This window comes from Canis lupus, chromosome 27 (genome assembly GCF_003254725.2).
Source record: "Canis lupus dingo isolate Sandy chromosome 27, ASM325472v2, whole genome shotgun sequence".
NCBI lineage: Eukaryota > Metazoa > Chordata > Mammalia > Carnivora > Canidae > Canis > Canis lupus.
In genome coordinates, this window is record NC_064269.1 from 14978731 (window position 1) to 14994101 (window position 15371).

The 15371-nt window shown below is 38.2% G+C and overlaps 1 protein-coding gene across 1 annotated transcript in view; it reads left to right on the plus strand.

Moving 5' to 3' along the window:
- CPNE8 (copine 8) overlaps positions 1-9988 on the plus strand; it is a 360644-nt gene extending 350656 nt beyond the window's left edge. The window contains exon 20 of the mRNA XM_025455581.3: positions 7472-9988. Coding sequence (XP_025311366.1) covers positions 7472-7501 — 30 coding nt within the window. The 3' untranslated portion in view covers positions 7502-9988. The remainder of the gene's footprint in view (positions 1-7471) is intronic.
- Positions 9989-15371: the final 5383 nt, after the last annotated feature.

The window sequence follows — 15371 nt, forward strand, 5'->3', positions numbered from 1 at the left end:
CTATCATAAATAAATAAAAATTAAAAAAAAAAAAAACTATAGTGAGATATCACCTCACAGAATGGCCAAAATCAACCACACAAGAACACCAACAGGTGTTGGTGAGGATGTGGAGAAAGGGGAGCCTTCTTTCACTGTTGGTGGGAATGCAAACTGGTAAAGCCACTTTGGAAAATAGTATGGAGTTTCCTCAAGAAGTTAAGAATAGAACTACCCTATGACCCAGCAATTGCATTAGTAGGTATTTATCCAAAGAATACAAAAGTACTAATTCAAAGGGATAAATGCACCCTGATATTTATAGCAGCATTATCTACAATAGCCAGATTATGGAAACAGCCCAAGTGCTCAATGCCTAATGAATGGATAAAGAGGTCACACACACACACACACACACACACACACACACACACACACACAATGGAATATTACTCAGACCTAAAAAAAAGAATGGAATCTTGCCATTTGCAGCAACGTGGATGGACCTAGAGAGTATTATGCTAAGCAAAATAAGTTAGAGAAACACAAATACCATAAAATTTCACTCATATGTGGAAATAAAAAATATTTTATTTATTTATTTGATATATAGAGAAAGCACACAAGCAGGGGTGCGTGACAGGCAGAGGGAGAAAGAAGCAGGCTCCTCAATGAGCAAGGAGCCCAATGCTGAGCTCTATGAGGGGCTTGATCTTAGGAGGTTAAAAAAGGTTTCCTCTGACTAGCATGGCTCAAGAATAAAGGTGCTTATTAGAACCTACTAGAAGCTTTGTTGTAATATAAATAAAACAAATTAAATTGATTTGAAAATAGGTATAAGATGTATAACAACCCACATGTCTATAAACTAATGAATAAATACAATGTGGCCTATCGTTGCAATGTATATTATTCAGCCATAAAGGGAATGAAATACTGATAGGTGCTACAGCACAGATGAACCTGCTAGTATCATGCTAAGTGAAAGAAGCCAGATACTAAAGGTCATATATTGTATGATTCCATTTATATGAAATGTTTACAATAGGCAAAATCCACAGAGACAGAAATAGATCAGCGGTTGAATAGAAGGGGAAATGGAGAATAACTGCTAATGGGCATGGGATTTCTTTTGGAGATGATGAAAATGTTCTGGAATGAAATAGTGATGATGCTTGCACAAGCTAATGAATATACTAAAGGTCGCTGAAGCATACGCATTAAAATGGTGAATTTTCTGCTGTGTGAATTATACTTCAGGGTAAAAATAAGTAGGGCATGAAAGGGAAGGTTGAAGAATATTGATAGTCCAAGTTAAAGAGTGAATAATGGGTCGGGAAAGTCAAGGGAAACTTTCTAGAAAGGTGGAAGAGAAGAAGTGCATGTAAAATAATATGGACAAGGGCATGGAGTCATGGAGAAATCTGATGTTCAAGAATCATGAGATTCTGTTCAAAGTTTATGGATGGTGGAAAGGAAAGGAAAGCAGATGAAGTTAGAGTTTCAGAGCTCTGGTCTGATAAATACTGATCAGACAAAGGCTTCTTAGATCATGAGAAGGATTGGGATTTGAATTTACCAGGCATACAGCTGCAGCTCGGTGAGAAGTCCACAAGGATGAGAATGGCTGAGGGCAAGCAGGTCAGTCAGAACCATTTAAAAGGCTCACTCATGAAATAAAGGGAGTTTGGATGCTCTGGAGGTAAAGGCATCACAGGGGACGTGGTTAAAAGCATGCCCTTCTTCCAGGGAAAGAAGTAGTTAAACCCAAATTCATGAAAGCAAAATAGTATGGTTTGACTTGGGGGGCAGAGAGAGAAGTACAGGATGACAGGGCCTTCTAAGAACATTGGATAAACATTTTTTTAGGAGATGAAAGTAGGCAGAGAAGGCTGAAACAGGCACAAAGACACTGCATTTATTTGGGAGGAGGTGAAGTTTGAGGTACTCTGAGTTTTCCAGTGATTTCTCCCTTACCTCCTCAGTATATTTTGATTAACAAGTTTCCACTAACACAAGGGAGGCTTTTATTCAGCAAAAGAGTGAATGGAGTGTAAATGAAACAGAAAGAAGTGATTTTTTTCATTCCCGTAGAGCCTTCTGCATTTTATCACTGGGGGTGGAATTCTCTACATCTGTATTAGAGGGATGCACCAAGGATTACAAGATGTCAGTTTGCAGTCTTGAAAATTAAAGTTCCTTTTGAAGCAAATCACCATTTCAAAACGATCTCGCATCCTACCTAGTACTTTGTCACTGTAGGTAGTCTACTTATGCAAGGAAGCTGAAGTCCTGAAAATTCAAAGGATTTTCTCAAGGTGGTTATCCATTTAATCAGGGGAAGAACCAAGCCTCAGTATAAGTTGTCCGTTTTGTTTGTTTGTTTGTTTGTTTGTTTGTTTTAATCTCCCAGATGAGTGATTTTCCTAGTAGGCTACTCTGCCTCCCTCAAAAGGCAAAATACATTGAGTAAAGAGCCATGGCTGAAATGGTACAAAACATGCATTTATGGTCCAGTTCTGGTAATGTGTGACTCTTGGCAACTGCCTCAAATACAGTGAGCATCAGTTTTCTTCCAAGAAGATGAGAATTTTTATTCAGTCCATATTGTGAAGAAACCTTGTGATTCTGCTTACTGAGCTTCTAGATCTCTCTCTCTCTCAATTTTTATTTTGTTTCATTTTGCTTTGTTCTTGTTTTGCTAGCCATCCACTAAAAAAGTCAACTCATATAAAACACATTTGCCAGATATTTTTCTGTCAGATGAGCATTATTATATGAAAGCACATAGGTATGTGCATATAAAAATACATTGGACACAGCCAAATCTCATTCCTCTCCTTAATTTTCTACCCTCTTTATTATTTGAATCTCTTTTTCTCATCATCCTGGTGCCTTTTTGCCTTTTTCTTTAAGACAAATTTCCTGAATTATAAGCAATAATTGTGGCATGTGGGCATATTTTTTCACTTTTAGGGGTCCATATAATTTATACTTCAAAATATTCAAGCCCTTTTGTGTTTAAAAAGACTTATATTGGGATGCCTGGGTGGCTTAGCAGTTGACCTCCTGCCTTTGGCCCAGGGTGTGATCCTGGAGTCCCAGGATGGAGTCCCACATCGGGCTCCCTGCATGGGGCCTGCTTCTCTCTGCCTGTGTCTCTGCCTCTCTCTCTGTCTCTCATGAATAAATAAACAAAATTTAAAAAAGACTTATATTCCTTGTGATATAGTCAAGAAGATATTCTGAAACCATATGGTAGATCAGTTTGCCAACTGTGGAATGATATGCAAGGACTTTGGCACTTTCTTTAATAGCAATATTAACATCAATACCTGGAAAATGATTTTTAGCTGGATCCTCTTCTTCAATATTTAGAACACTATGACAACATAAGAAGCAGAACTATCATTACGGCATCTCATTTCTCAGTTCTAAGATTTGGCATTTTCTTCGTTCACGAGGCAAGTGAAACATGAAATGAAAGTAGAACCCATATACAGATTGAAATAGAGAAATTGCTTCAAACCAAAGCAGAAGCAGATGGGAAGGCCCCAGAGGAGCTTTATCCTAAAGGGAAAGGTACAACCTGCCATTCCCACTTACTGTTGCACAATTGAACACTAATTAGGATAGTCTATTTTTTGCAAAAGCTTTCAAGCCAAAATACCTATCTTAAAAATATTGTTCTCAGGTCTTTTTTAGGACATCGTTTTTTAAAATATTACTTAAATTCGCTTATGACCAAGTGAAAAGTATTCAGTCCCTCCAGACCTGTTAATGATTATTGTTCTGATTCCTCTACATTTTTATTGCATACCTTGGGAGTTTAGGCAGTTGTATAAAAAGACATTGCTTCAACATCTTTGACATCTTTGGGGGGTCAAGACTTCATAACTTATCCTCTATAGCTTCCGATCTAGTCTCCCCATTATGTTTACCCCTACCTCCTCCCAAATAGCCTTCCGTTTTGCCAGAATGATCTTTTAAAAGCCAAATGCTTGCCATGGGCTTTTTCATGTCTTACTTTTACAAATCATCCTAAATTCATTCAGTGAACTAATATTTATCAAATGCTTCCAACTCTTAGGATCCAGCTGGGCAGTGTAGAAGACACAAAAATTAGTAAAATACGGGATTTTATTTCAAAAGACAAACCTAGTAGTAAAACTAAAACAGCTACCAATGTCAATGTTACACTGTAGAGTACTTCATTACTAAAAACGCCTCCTTTATATTAGTCTGATTGTTACAGTCTGCGGCAGGCGAGGCAAACAGGTGCATTCAGTAGTTTATGCTCTCCATACATATTATTGAGCACTCACAGTGTGTCAGGAATTGAAGCAATTTCTTGGGATAGAAAAGTGACAGCATCCACAGTTCAGAGATCAGCTGAGAGAAAGAAAAGGCAAGACATAGCAACAGTGCACTTTGGCTAGAGCTCCCTGGATGTGCAGCAGCTCATATGAACTCAGAGGACAGGGAGCTACTGCAAGCGCCCTCTGAGCTCTACTCCCTGGTAATCGTGGGACTTTGGGGAAGTTATTTAACTATTTCGAGCCTCAGTCTCAGTCTCACGTTGGTGAAATGCATGTATTTCATATAGCTTTTATGAGGACTAAATAAGGTGAGGTAGGGACAGTGTCTGACACATGAATCAGTAACTAGCTTGTCACACCTCCAGGAACATGCCGATCTACTTGAATGAACCATTTCTTTCCCCAGCTCTGCCTTTGTTTAACTGTTTTTGTCTTGACTCTTAAAATGTCAGACATCCTGCAAGATGAAGAGCAGCATGCAATGGGCTGGAGAAAGAGAAACAGCAGAAAGTAGAGTTGGAAGGGCCCAGGGAACGATCCATCACAAAGCCATCCTGCCTCAACCTGAAAAGTGCAATTCCCTGAGATTCCAGCAACACTCATGACTGAACCTCCTGCTTTTCTTAGCAAAACAATAAATACGCATGAGCCTTGTTTATTCAATTGACTCTAGCCGAATGAGAAGGGGAAGCTCCAGACTGAGAAGAAATAAAAACCAGGAGCTCTCCTTTTTTTTTTTTTTTTTTTGAGTGAAACCATTATTAATAAACATTTGTGAAGACCCAGTTGCTCTCAAAAGATCAGAACTGGTATGATTCACTGTAGGCAGCTTGCTAGAAAGGTCATTCTTGAAGCTTGCAAAACCAGCAATCAATGAAAGGAAGAGAGTTGAAGGAGGCAGAGATGATGAGTGAAAGGGTCAATTTGTTCAGGTTGGTAGGGGGTAAAAACCTGACACTGCTGACACTGATAAGACTCCCAGTGAAATAAAAATTGCCACCAAAAAAGAACAAAGGAATATTGAAGTAGATTTTTCTGATGTAACTGCCCACTCAGCCTCTTAGGAGAGAGAGAGAGAGAGAGAGAGAGAAGGATTTTCAAGATTAGATTTGCAGAAATGAGAAATAGAAAAAGGGATAAAGGTCTCTTTTTAAATAATTGTATCCTGTTTCTTAACTTTGCTCAAGTTCCTGGAGGACAGGGATCATAAATTTCCTTCTATTCCTCTGCGGCATCCGAAGAGGCCTGAGAGAGTAGGGACTCACCTAGAAGTTCTGCTGATAGCTATAAACAGTACATAAGCAAAGCAGAGGACACCGAATATTATTCTAATATGAATCTACATCAGCATTGCTTTTTCTATGGAAAAGAAATACGGACAAGAAACCAAAAAGAAGCTGTGTCTTATTACTTCCTTTCACGTAGCACAGACTCGAGCCCCAGTGAATGTTAAATAAATGTTTGTTGAGGGAGTTAGTGAGAAAAACAACAGCATGGAGGTAAGTGGACAAGTGACACCATGTTTCTGTTGCCTTGATAAAAAGAAACATCTTCCTCTCACTTCAGCAGGTGTCCCTGCGGTGGCAGCTGTACAGCAGAGTTGCATGCAGCTGCATTTTCTTAAAATAGGTTCATGGATCTACAGGTTACAAACTGTGACCCCCTGAAGGGTGTGAGTCACCTGTTCTACCTCAGTGGCTAGCGCCCAACTGGTTTCTTGACAACACCTGCTGAGTTGATTGAGTCATTTGTTGTAGTTTTCCTCTTCTCGTCTCTTTCTTATTTGTTCAGATCCTCCAGGTCTGGTTCCCTAAAATTTCCTCCATTTACCCCAATCAAAGACATCAAACAAAAAGTTCAATTTTTTTGAGGTTGTGTCTTTGTATGTTTTTTGCCTGCCCTTCCTGGTTATAACATGATCTTTTAGAAAGGAAATCTCCTGTGAGATTTGAAATATGGATTTACTTACAAAATCTCATGTAGCAAAAGCCTTGAGTTTATACTGTGTTCATGCCAGATTTCAGGCAAGTCTGGGAGCATCGGAGGGACTGTTCGGGAGACGTTATAGGCAGAGATGCAGTTACAGGAGGAATCAAGTCTTTCTGGTCATAGAGCTTATTTGTTCAACAAATATGTATTGAGTACCAATTGTGTGCGGTGTTCCAGGCTTTGTGCTACGCACAAAAGACCATGATATCTACCCCTAGAGAAAATAGAAAATGAAGTAAATGTTTCAAAGAATACTATGGAAGTTGGGGATCCCTGTGTGGCTCAGCGGTTTAGCGCCTGCCTTCGGCCCAGGGCATGATCCTGGAGACCCAGAATCGAGTCCCACGTCAGGCTCCCTGCATGGAGCCTGCTTCTCCCTCTGCCTGTGTCTCTGCCTCTCTCTCTCTCTCTCTGTGTCTCTCATGAGTAAATAAATAAAATCTTAAAAAAGAACAAAAAAAGAATACTATGGAAGCCTAATATGAGGGGGGTGGGGGTGGGCTCTAAAGAAGTAAATCATAAAAAAAAAGAAGTAAATCAGAGAATAAAATTTAGAGTTTAGAGAAGTAAATCAGAGAATACTTTCCTAGGACAATTAAATTTATGCTGAAACCTGATGAGTGGGTTGAGTTACACCATACACCAGTGTGGATCAAAGAAAGGATAATGGTTAAGAGTGGAGGGGAGGTTTTGAGGAAACATAATGTTTGTCACATAGGTCATCTCCTGGATTAGCTTGTTTGGACTGACATTTGAAACTTAAGTGAATGTCAAAAAAAGGGGAGTGGGATGGTAGGGGACTAGGGGCTGCTAAAATATGGAAAATGTGGAGCATCTGCTACAGAATGCCAATGTCTATGGCTTCCATGTTGAAAAGACATTATTGCAATGGCTTTTGTAGCTAAAGGACACAGTGCCATTCCTTTAGAATGATTAGACTTTCTGTGGATATTAGTGGGCAGAAGGGTTCACCTTTGGTAAGCAGACAGGGCATACCGTTTCCACAGCAGCAAGTACAAACGGTACAAGTAAACAATTAAGAAGGTAATATGATGACCATGGGAATTCCCTTGGGAATGTCTGTGGATATTCCATTCTCCAAAGGAGAACTCCCATGTGGGAAAGAGTGAATAGTGTAAGTGAAATCATGCATTATGATTCTTTTTTTTTTTTTTTTTTTGCAGTATGATTCTTCTACAACGTTGTTGGTATAACTGAGGCATACGGATTTCCCTTATTACCTGGAGACTCTGGGCATCAGCTTGTCTTCCCATTCTTCACCAAAAAATCCTCTCCTGGAACTTGTGTATCATTGCTCTTTTGGAGTTAAAAGTATGGACAGATGGGTTAAGTGGACCTATATGAAGAGTTCTCCTTTATTTGCTAGCATCTGGTTTTATTGGGGAGGGGTATTTAGTCCCTAAACTTTGTGGAGTAACATTAAGTGATTTTTCTACTACTCTCCCTACCAGATCTCAGTACATGGTCGGCCCTGCTTTATAGGGTTGCTCTCCTCACAAATGTGGCCCTGCAGTGATAAACAAAACACACACCACAGGATGCTTCATCTAAAATGGCTGAGATACTGGGGCACTTGGGTGGCTTAGTGGTTGAGCATCTGCCTTTGGCCCAGGGCGTGATCCCAGAAGTCCTAGGATTGAGTCTCGCATCAGGCTCCGTGCAGGGAGCCTGGTTCTCCCTCTGCCTATGTCTCTGCCTCTCTCTGTGTGTCTCTCATGAATAAATAAATAAAGTCTTAAAAAAAAAGAAAAGAAAAAAAATGGCTGAGATATTTTAGTAGGGAGTGTCTGTGAAAAAATGCATTAAATCCGTCATGCTCTAAATACTTCAGTCATTGTCATAAATACCATACTAATGAATATTTTAGACTTGGGAAGCCATAGAGCAAAGGGAATTTATGAGAAAAATAACAAAGTCAATGGTACAAGCAGAATGCTGGCCAAGTGATCTGAAATTTTGTATTGGCTCTGCCACATGAAATAGGGTATACCTCAGTTATAGTATTTGCAGAAGGCCTAGATTACCGGTTAAAATCCCATTTTAGTGAATGTCATCATAATATCCAATTCTATATGTTTAGATAGTTTTCACATTTTGCTGGCAGTCTGCAATGCATATACCTAATTGCTGTGGGCACAATGGCCACTTTTGAAGTAAGAAAAATTCTTTTAATATATATTCACGTTTCTGAATATTTTGAAATCATCTTTAGTAAAAAAAAAAACACTTGTATTTTACAACTGCATTAGAATGCTTATACTATGTTATACTATGCCTTCAAACATGGCAATTTTTAAGGTTCTCTGTCTCTCAGGCATAGTAAAGAGAATGGGGAAGGTATTTTACTTATTTTTTAAAATTTTCTTTTTTATTTATTTGGAGATATAAGCAAATAAGGGGTAGAGGGAGAAGGAGAGAGAGAATCTCAAGCAGACTCCTCCCTGAGCAGGGAGCCTGACTTGGAGCTCCATCTCACAACCCAGAGATTAGAGATTATGACCTCAGCCAAAATCAAGAGTCAGATGCTCAACCAACTGAGCCAACCAGGAGCCCCTAGACAGTAAGGAAGCCATTTTAAAATTATTTCTATTTTCTTACTTTGATGTTTGCCCTGGTGGAATTTATAAAATTATAGCCTCACATTTGGAACCAAACCAGGAAGTGACTGATCCTTAAGTACTTCCATTCAGTTGCAATCCCCATTGCCCAGAAATCACATCCCTTTCCTTGGTGAATTTCTTGTATCTAGCAAGGGACAATTGTGTTTTATTATTATTATTATTATTATTATTATCAATTATTTAAATTTTTATTTATTTATTTATGAGAGACACAGAGAAAGGCAGAGACATTGGCAGAGGGAGAAGCAGTCTCCCCATAGGGAGCCAGATGCAGGACTCAATGCCAGGACCCTGGGGCCATACTCTGAGCCAAAGGCAGACACTCAACCACTAAGCCACCCAGGCATTCCAGCACAATTGTTAATATTAGTTGAATGATTTAACAAAAACATGTAAGTCTAAATCTTCCTATGGTCAATAAGTTACTTGATGGCAGGAACTTGAATCATTGCTTTCTGAAATACTGTATTGTAAGCTTGGCTTAAATTACACATGACATTAATAAATCCATGTGTAAAGTGTTTAGCATTCACCCAAAATGATAGTAGCTTGTGATGTGATGTATTTTATCAATCCAAGGACAGATATACTTTGCCAATATGAAACAAGTGGTGTGGAAGTCTATGGAATGCCAAGACAACATTTGGGAGTAGATATTAACACCAGGGCTAGAAAACCCCTTGCATTTTGCCAAGAAATCTTTCCCATTGCTTGAAAAGAAATTGCACACCTAATCACTGTGGTTATCTTCTATAAGCCATAGCTATCGACTCATTTTTACAAATGTATATAATATTACAATCTTTCTACGTCCTTCTAACCATCTCAAGTTTTGGTTGAATTTACTTCTAAATAATTATTTCATGCAACCATCATTTCCTACATGTATTACCAGAGCTCTTGACTTCAGGATGATACTCTATGCATGTTATGTGGTGTAGCTGTTGACTTTTTAAAAACATAGTTATGATGATGTTGTCATTTATCTACTCAACATATTTTATTGCCTTCTATATGTTTTTGCTCTAAGAATTAATTCCAAATATATGTATACATTCATCTTTTATGATTTCTTCATTATCTTTGCACACATACACATACACACACACCATATTCTATTCACCCTAGTTCTGAGTAAAGACACAAAGAAGGACAAGACGTACTTCCAAATGGTAACTTTCAGAAGAGGAGAAGAGGGAAAGAGGCTTTCTCCTCTAACAGATTTATTTATTTATTTATTTATTTATTTATTTATTTATTTATGAGAGACACAGATAGAGAGAGAGGCAGAGACACAGGCAGAGGGAGAAGCAAGCTTCCCGCAGGGAGCCCAAAGCGGGACTCGATCTCGGATCCCATGAGCTGAATGAAGGCAGACGCTCAACTGCTGAGCCACCCAAGCATCCCCAACAGATTTATTTAGTAGATCTATTTATGAGAGGCACACTTGAGGGGTGTATTTCAGTTACCCTCACTCAAAAAAGACATCTATTTCACAGATGGATATATATGTTCACAGTGATGTCAACTTTCTGACAAAAGTTCTCTGGAACACTGACAAGAGTTTTGGGATAACTCAGCCAAACTAGATGTCACTTTTAGAAGACAGCTAAGACTATGCCCATCTTCATGTAAAGTAAACAAACCTCTGGGCTTCTTCTTCCACATATTCAAGCAAGGATATAAATGCGATTAAGTTGGATGTGAGGAATGACAGAAAAACTGGCATAAAAAATAGTTGAAATAAAAAAAAATAGTTGAAATCAGGTGTTTATCCACCAGATGTATAGAAATCTCTTATTATGTGCCAGAAACCTGGTTAACTGTCTTAGTTAACATCTGGGAGCTTATAAAGGTCTGAGAGATATGGACAGGTAATCATACAATTATATTGAAGTAGGATAAGTATTATGAGAAAGATAAGCAGTGGTTGGGGACTGTCTTTGACATAGTAGTCGAGGAGCTGGCTCTGGTTTGGGTGAGAAAGTCTGTGAAATTCTGAGATTTGGTGTTGGGAAGCCCATTTGGATGTCATGAGAATCTATCTTCCAACCTGGTCTTTACCGAAGTTACTCTTCAAGTTCCCATTTGCCATTTGTTTTATTCCTCGATTTGTTCAACATCTGAGTGAAAAAAAAGGCTTTCTCAGAGACATCCGGGAAAGTCCAAATTTTAAAAAACGCTTGGGGACTCCTCTAATTCTGTGCCTAAACTCTACTCTCTTCTTCACAAGGTTACACATGAATAGACTCTGAACTTAAGTATATCCTGAAATCAATTCTAGCTTCAGCAGAAGGCAAAAATTTGGCTTATGGTGGAGACAAAGGGAGGGTTACATTTCAATGACTCTGGATTCTGCTGACTTGCTTGGCACCAGACCCTCTGCCTTAACTTGAATCTCAGTATTTGTGTGTATCAGGTACGTGAACACTTGTTTGGGTTCTAACTCACTGTCTTGCATGTATTGCCAATGCCCTGGCATTTCTCAGGTTTGGACCACTTCCATGTTCGCTCCAAACATTTGCTCCTAGTTTTTTCCTGGTCCTCCTGAGACTGACTTTTGCATTCCAGCACTCCCACACACCTGGCATAGTATAATTGGAGACATTGGTTGTTATGCTCCTTCTTCTAAAAGACAGTGTGGCAGAGAGGGAAATACCAGGGATTTTACAGCCAGAAATGTCTACTTTGAAACATTTACTAGTTAGATGACCTTGAACAATACTAATGGCAGCTACAAATTACTGTGTGCCTGATGTATGCTGGATATTTGCTAACTATGTTATTCTTAATATCTGTTAACCAGATAGAATAGCCTTGCAAAAGAGGTATATAATCACCATTCAAAAGTGAGGAAGCCAAAGAGGCCATGAATTACACAAGCATGGGATCCCTGGGTGGCTCAGGGGTTGAGCATCTGCCTTTGCCTCAGGCATGATCCTGGAGTTCTGGGATCGAGTCCCGCAACGGGTTCCTTGCATGGCGCTTGCTTCTCCCTCTGCCTGTGTCTCTGCCTCTTCTCTGTTTCTCATGAATAAATGAATCAAATCTTAAAAAAAAAAATTACACAAGCATGCTATTGCATAGTTCCTGGCACATCATAGGTATTCAAAAAAAAAAAAAGATCATTTGTCTTGCCTTCCCATTTTACTTTAATAATACTTTTACATTTAGAAGATTTAAAATTATAAGGATAAAAAAATAAATGCTCTTCTCACCCCATTTACCCCATACTCCTTAATTCCCTGTATGGAATCCGTTTTTAAATTTCTTATTTACCCTTCCACTATATTTTTATACAAATATAAGCAATATATATGCATGCATACACACACACATGCACGTACACATATTTTTCCCACCTATTTTCATAAAATGTCCTATAATAGTCTCTGCAAAATATCACTATGTTCAGTTGCAAAACCCTAAAATCTTTGTGTCAACCTTGACTTCTCCCTAACTCCCAACATCTAATATTTTAAATCTCTAGTCTTTTGGGATGCCTGGGTGGCTCAGTGGTTGAGTGTCTGCCTTCGGCTCGGGGTGTGATCATGGGATCCCAGAATCGAGTCCCACGTCAGGCTCCTCACAGAGAGCCTGTTTCTCCCTCTGCCTACATCTCTGCCTCTCTCTGTGTCTTTCATGAATAAATAAATAAAAATCTTAAAAAAATAAATCCCTAGTCTTTTAATAATCTTGTCTATCTTCTTCAAAATGTGAATATTTTGACCACTTGTCACCTCCACTACCCCGGTCCAGGCCACCATCACCCCTACCCTGGATTAATTGCAATAGTCTCCTCCACTCATCTCCATTCTTTTGTGTCTGAACCTCCGCCATCTGTTTTTACATTTCTCAGAAAACTCTTTCAAATTCCAAGTTAGATCATATCACTCTGCTGCTAAATTTAGCTATAATGTGCCCCATTTAATTCTGAGTGAAATCTACAGTTGTTATACTGGAGTATCTGTTACCTATTGCCATGTAACAAGCCACCCCTAAAATTTATGGGCTTAATACAACAACCATATATTTACCCATGATTCTCTAATTTGGGTTGGGTTCAGCTGAGAAGTTCTTCCATTGGACTTGCCTGAAGTTACTTCTCTGGGATCGTTGGCTAAGATGCTTCAGTTCTTTTTCACATGGGCTCTCCAGTAGGATACTCTGGACATCTGTACATGCCCTAGTCATTTCCAGGATTCAGGAGAGCAGGTATGAAATGAGAGGGGATCTTTTTTTTGAGACTAGGCTTTAGAACTTAGACATCACTTTGCCACATTCTAGTGATGAAAGTAAGTCCAAAACTACAACTTAGATTCAGACTTTGTAGAAATAAGGTTTATTTATTGGTGGGAGGTTTCCACTACTACAAATGGCCTATAAAATCTTCCTTGATCTGACCACTATTATTTCATGACTTTTTATTCTTCCTCACACTTACTCTGTTGTAGCCACACTGCCAAACCTCTTTGGTGATAGGAATTGGCTTTACTCTAGCCAAGGGGAGGTTACCTCTGCATGGATTGTGATCTGCACATGGCTAACTCTCTCCCTTCTGTTGAATCTTTGAAGATACAACCCTTACTCATGAAGCATACTTTTTTCTTTCTTTCTTTTTTTTTTTTTTAAATAATCTCCACACCCAACTTGGCACTCTACCTCATGACCCTAAGATCAAGAGTTGCATGCACTACTGACTGAATAAGCCAGGAGCCCCTGGGATATACCTTTCTAAAGATGTATTTGTTTTTTATTTATTTATTTGAGAGGGGGGAGAGAGAGAGAGAGAGAGATCACTTGCTGTGGGGAGTGACAGATGGAGAGGGAGAGAGAGAATCCTAAGCAGGATCCATACCCAGTGGCCCAATAGATAGCCCTGTTTGGGCTCAATCTCACCACCCTGAGATCAGGACCTGAGCCAAAAACAAGAATCATTAGCTTAACCAACTGCATCATGCAGGCGCCCTGAAGTACACTGTTTTAAATCATAATCCTCTTTATTCCCTGAACACCCTATCCACCAATTCTTTTCTATTTTTTCTTTTATTGACAATACTTATCCTTTTCTTTTACACAGGATAATAGCTTGCTTATGTCCACTCTTTATTTTTTCTCTCCCCCTGGTGGAGGGTATGAATCTTTTTCTCATATACCTCATAGCCTGGAAGATTGTCTGACACATGCAAAAATTATCCAACATATATTTGTCGAATAAATAAAGAACTAATAAATGAAGCATGTGATCTTCTTTATTTTTATTACATTTTATAATATTTAATAAAATTTATAATTATCTAATAACTATATTTATACTGTTCTATAATATCTTTTATTGTTAATTAGTTTTACTATGAGCAGCAATAAAATTTGCTCTCCTCTCTTTCCTCCACAGCCCAATTTAAGTTTAATAATAGTTCATTTCATCATATTTGTTTCTGAACTATTAAATATGCTTAAATATCTAGTACTTATTCTGCGAGCATCATATCCTTTTATTCTTACATTAAACAGGAGGAGATAAACAAGAGAATTCCTTCTCTTCCCTTTCTACTTTTATTACTTATGCTACTTTGAAATTATCAGTCTAAATTGCTGGCATTTTACTGGACCATGAATACCTAGTAAGAAAGATCCAGAAAATAATAGGCTGATTAAAAAAAAACAACAACAAACAAGCTAACATCAGAAAAAGGGAAAACACAAATTACTAGTAGTAGAAATGAAAAAGCAAGCATTATTACTAATTTTATAAACAAAAATAAATAAATAAAAGAATAGAGTACCAAAAAAAAAAAAAAAAGAAGAGTACCAAAAGGAAGATGTAAACTTTGATTATTGCCAGATGTCTTGATTTTATACACAGAAAATCCAAACTCATCTATAATCTATTGGAATTAACAAGTTAGGTTAATTTAGTAAGCTATTTGGATACAAGATCAATATACAAAAATCAATGATATTCCTATATTCTAGAAACCAGAAATTAGAAAATTAACTGTAAAACCAACATCTCATAATAGCACTAACCATATAAAATTTTTAGGAATAAATTGAACAAAAGATGGATGCAAAATATTATTGAGAGAATTTAGAGAAAAGCTAAATGAATGAGAAATACTACTATGTTCATGGATTGGAATTTTTAATATTGTTGATATGTTAATCTATGACATCAGAAGTCAAAATAGTGATTACGCTGAGGAAATATTCACTGGGTGGGGGCAAGAGGGATCCAGTGTGCTTCATCATTTCTCACTGGTTTCCCTTAATTCCTCTCACTTTGTAACTTCTTCATTCATTCAGCTCTCACCAATTCCTTTGAGGAAGCCAATTATTTCTCACTGATAGAACACTACCCTTCTTCATTATACTCTTCCATTAAGACCCTCTCAGCACTATTAAAGTCTTCCCCCTTCCTGAGGTCCAGTTTTGCCTGGTC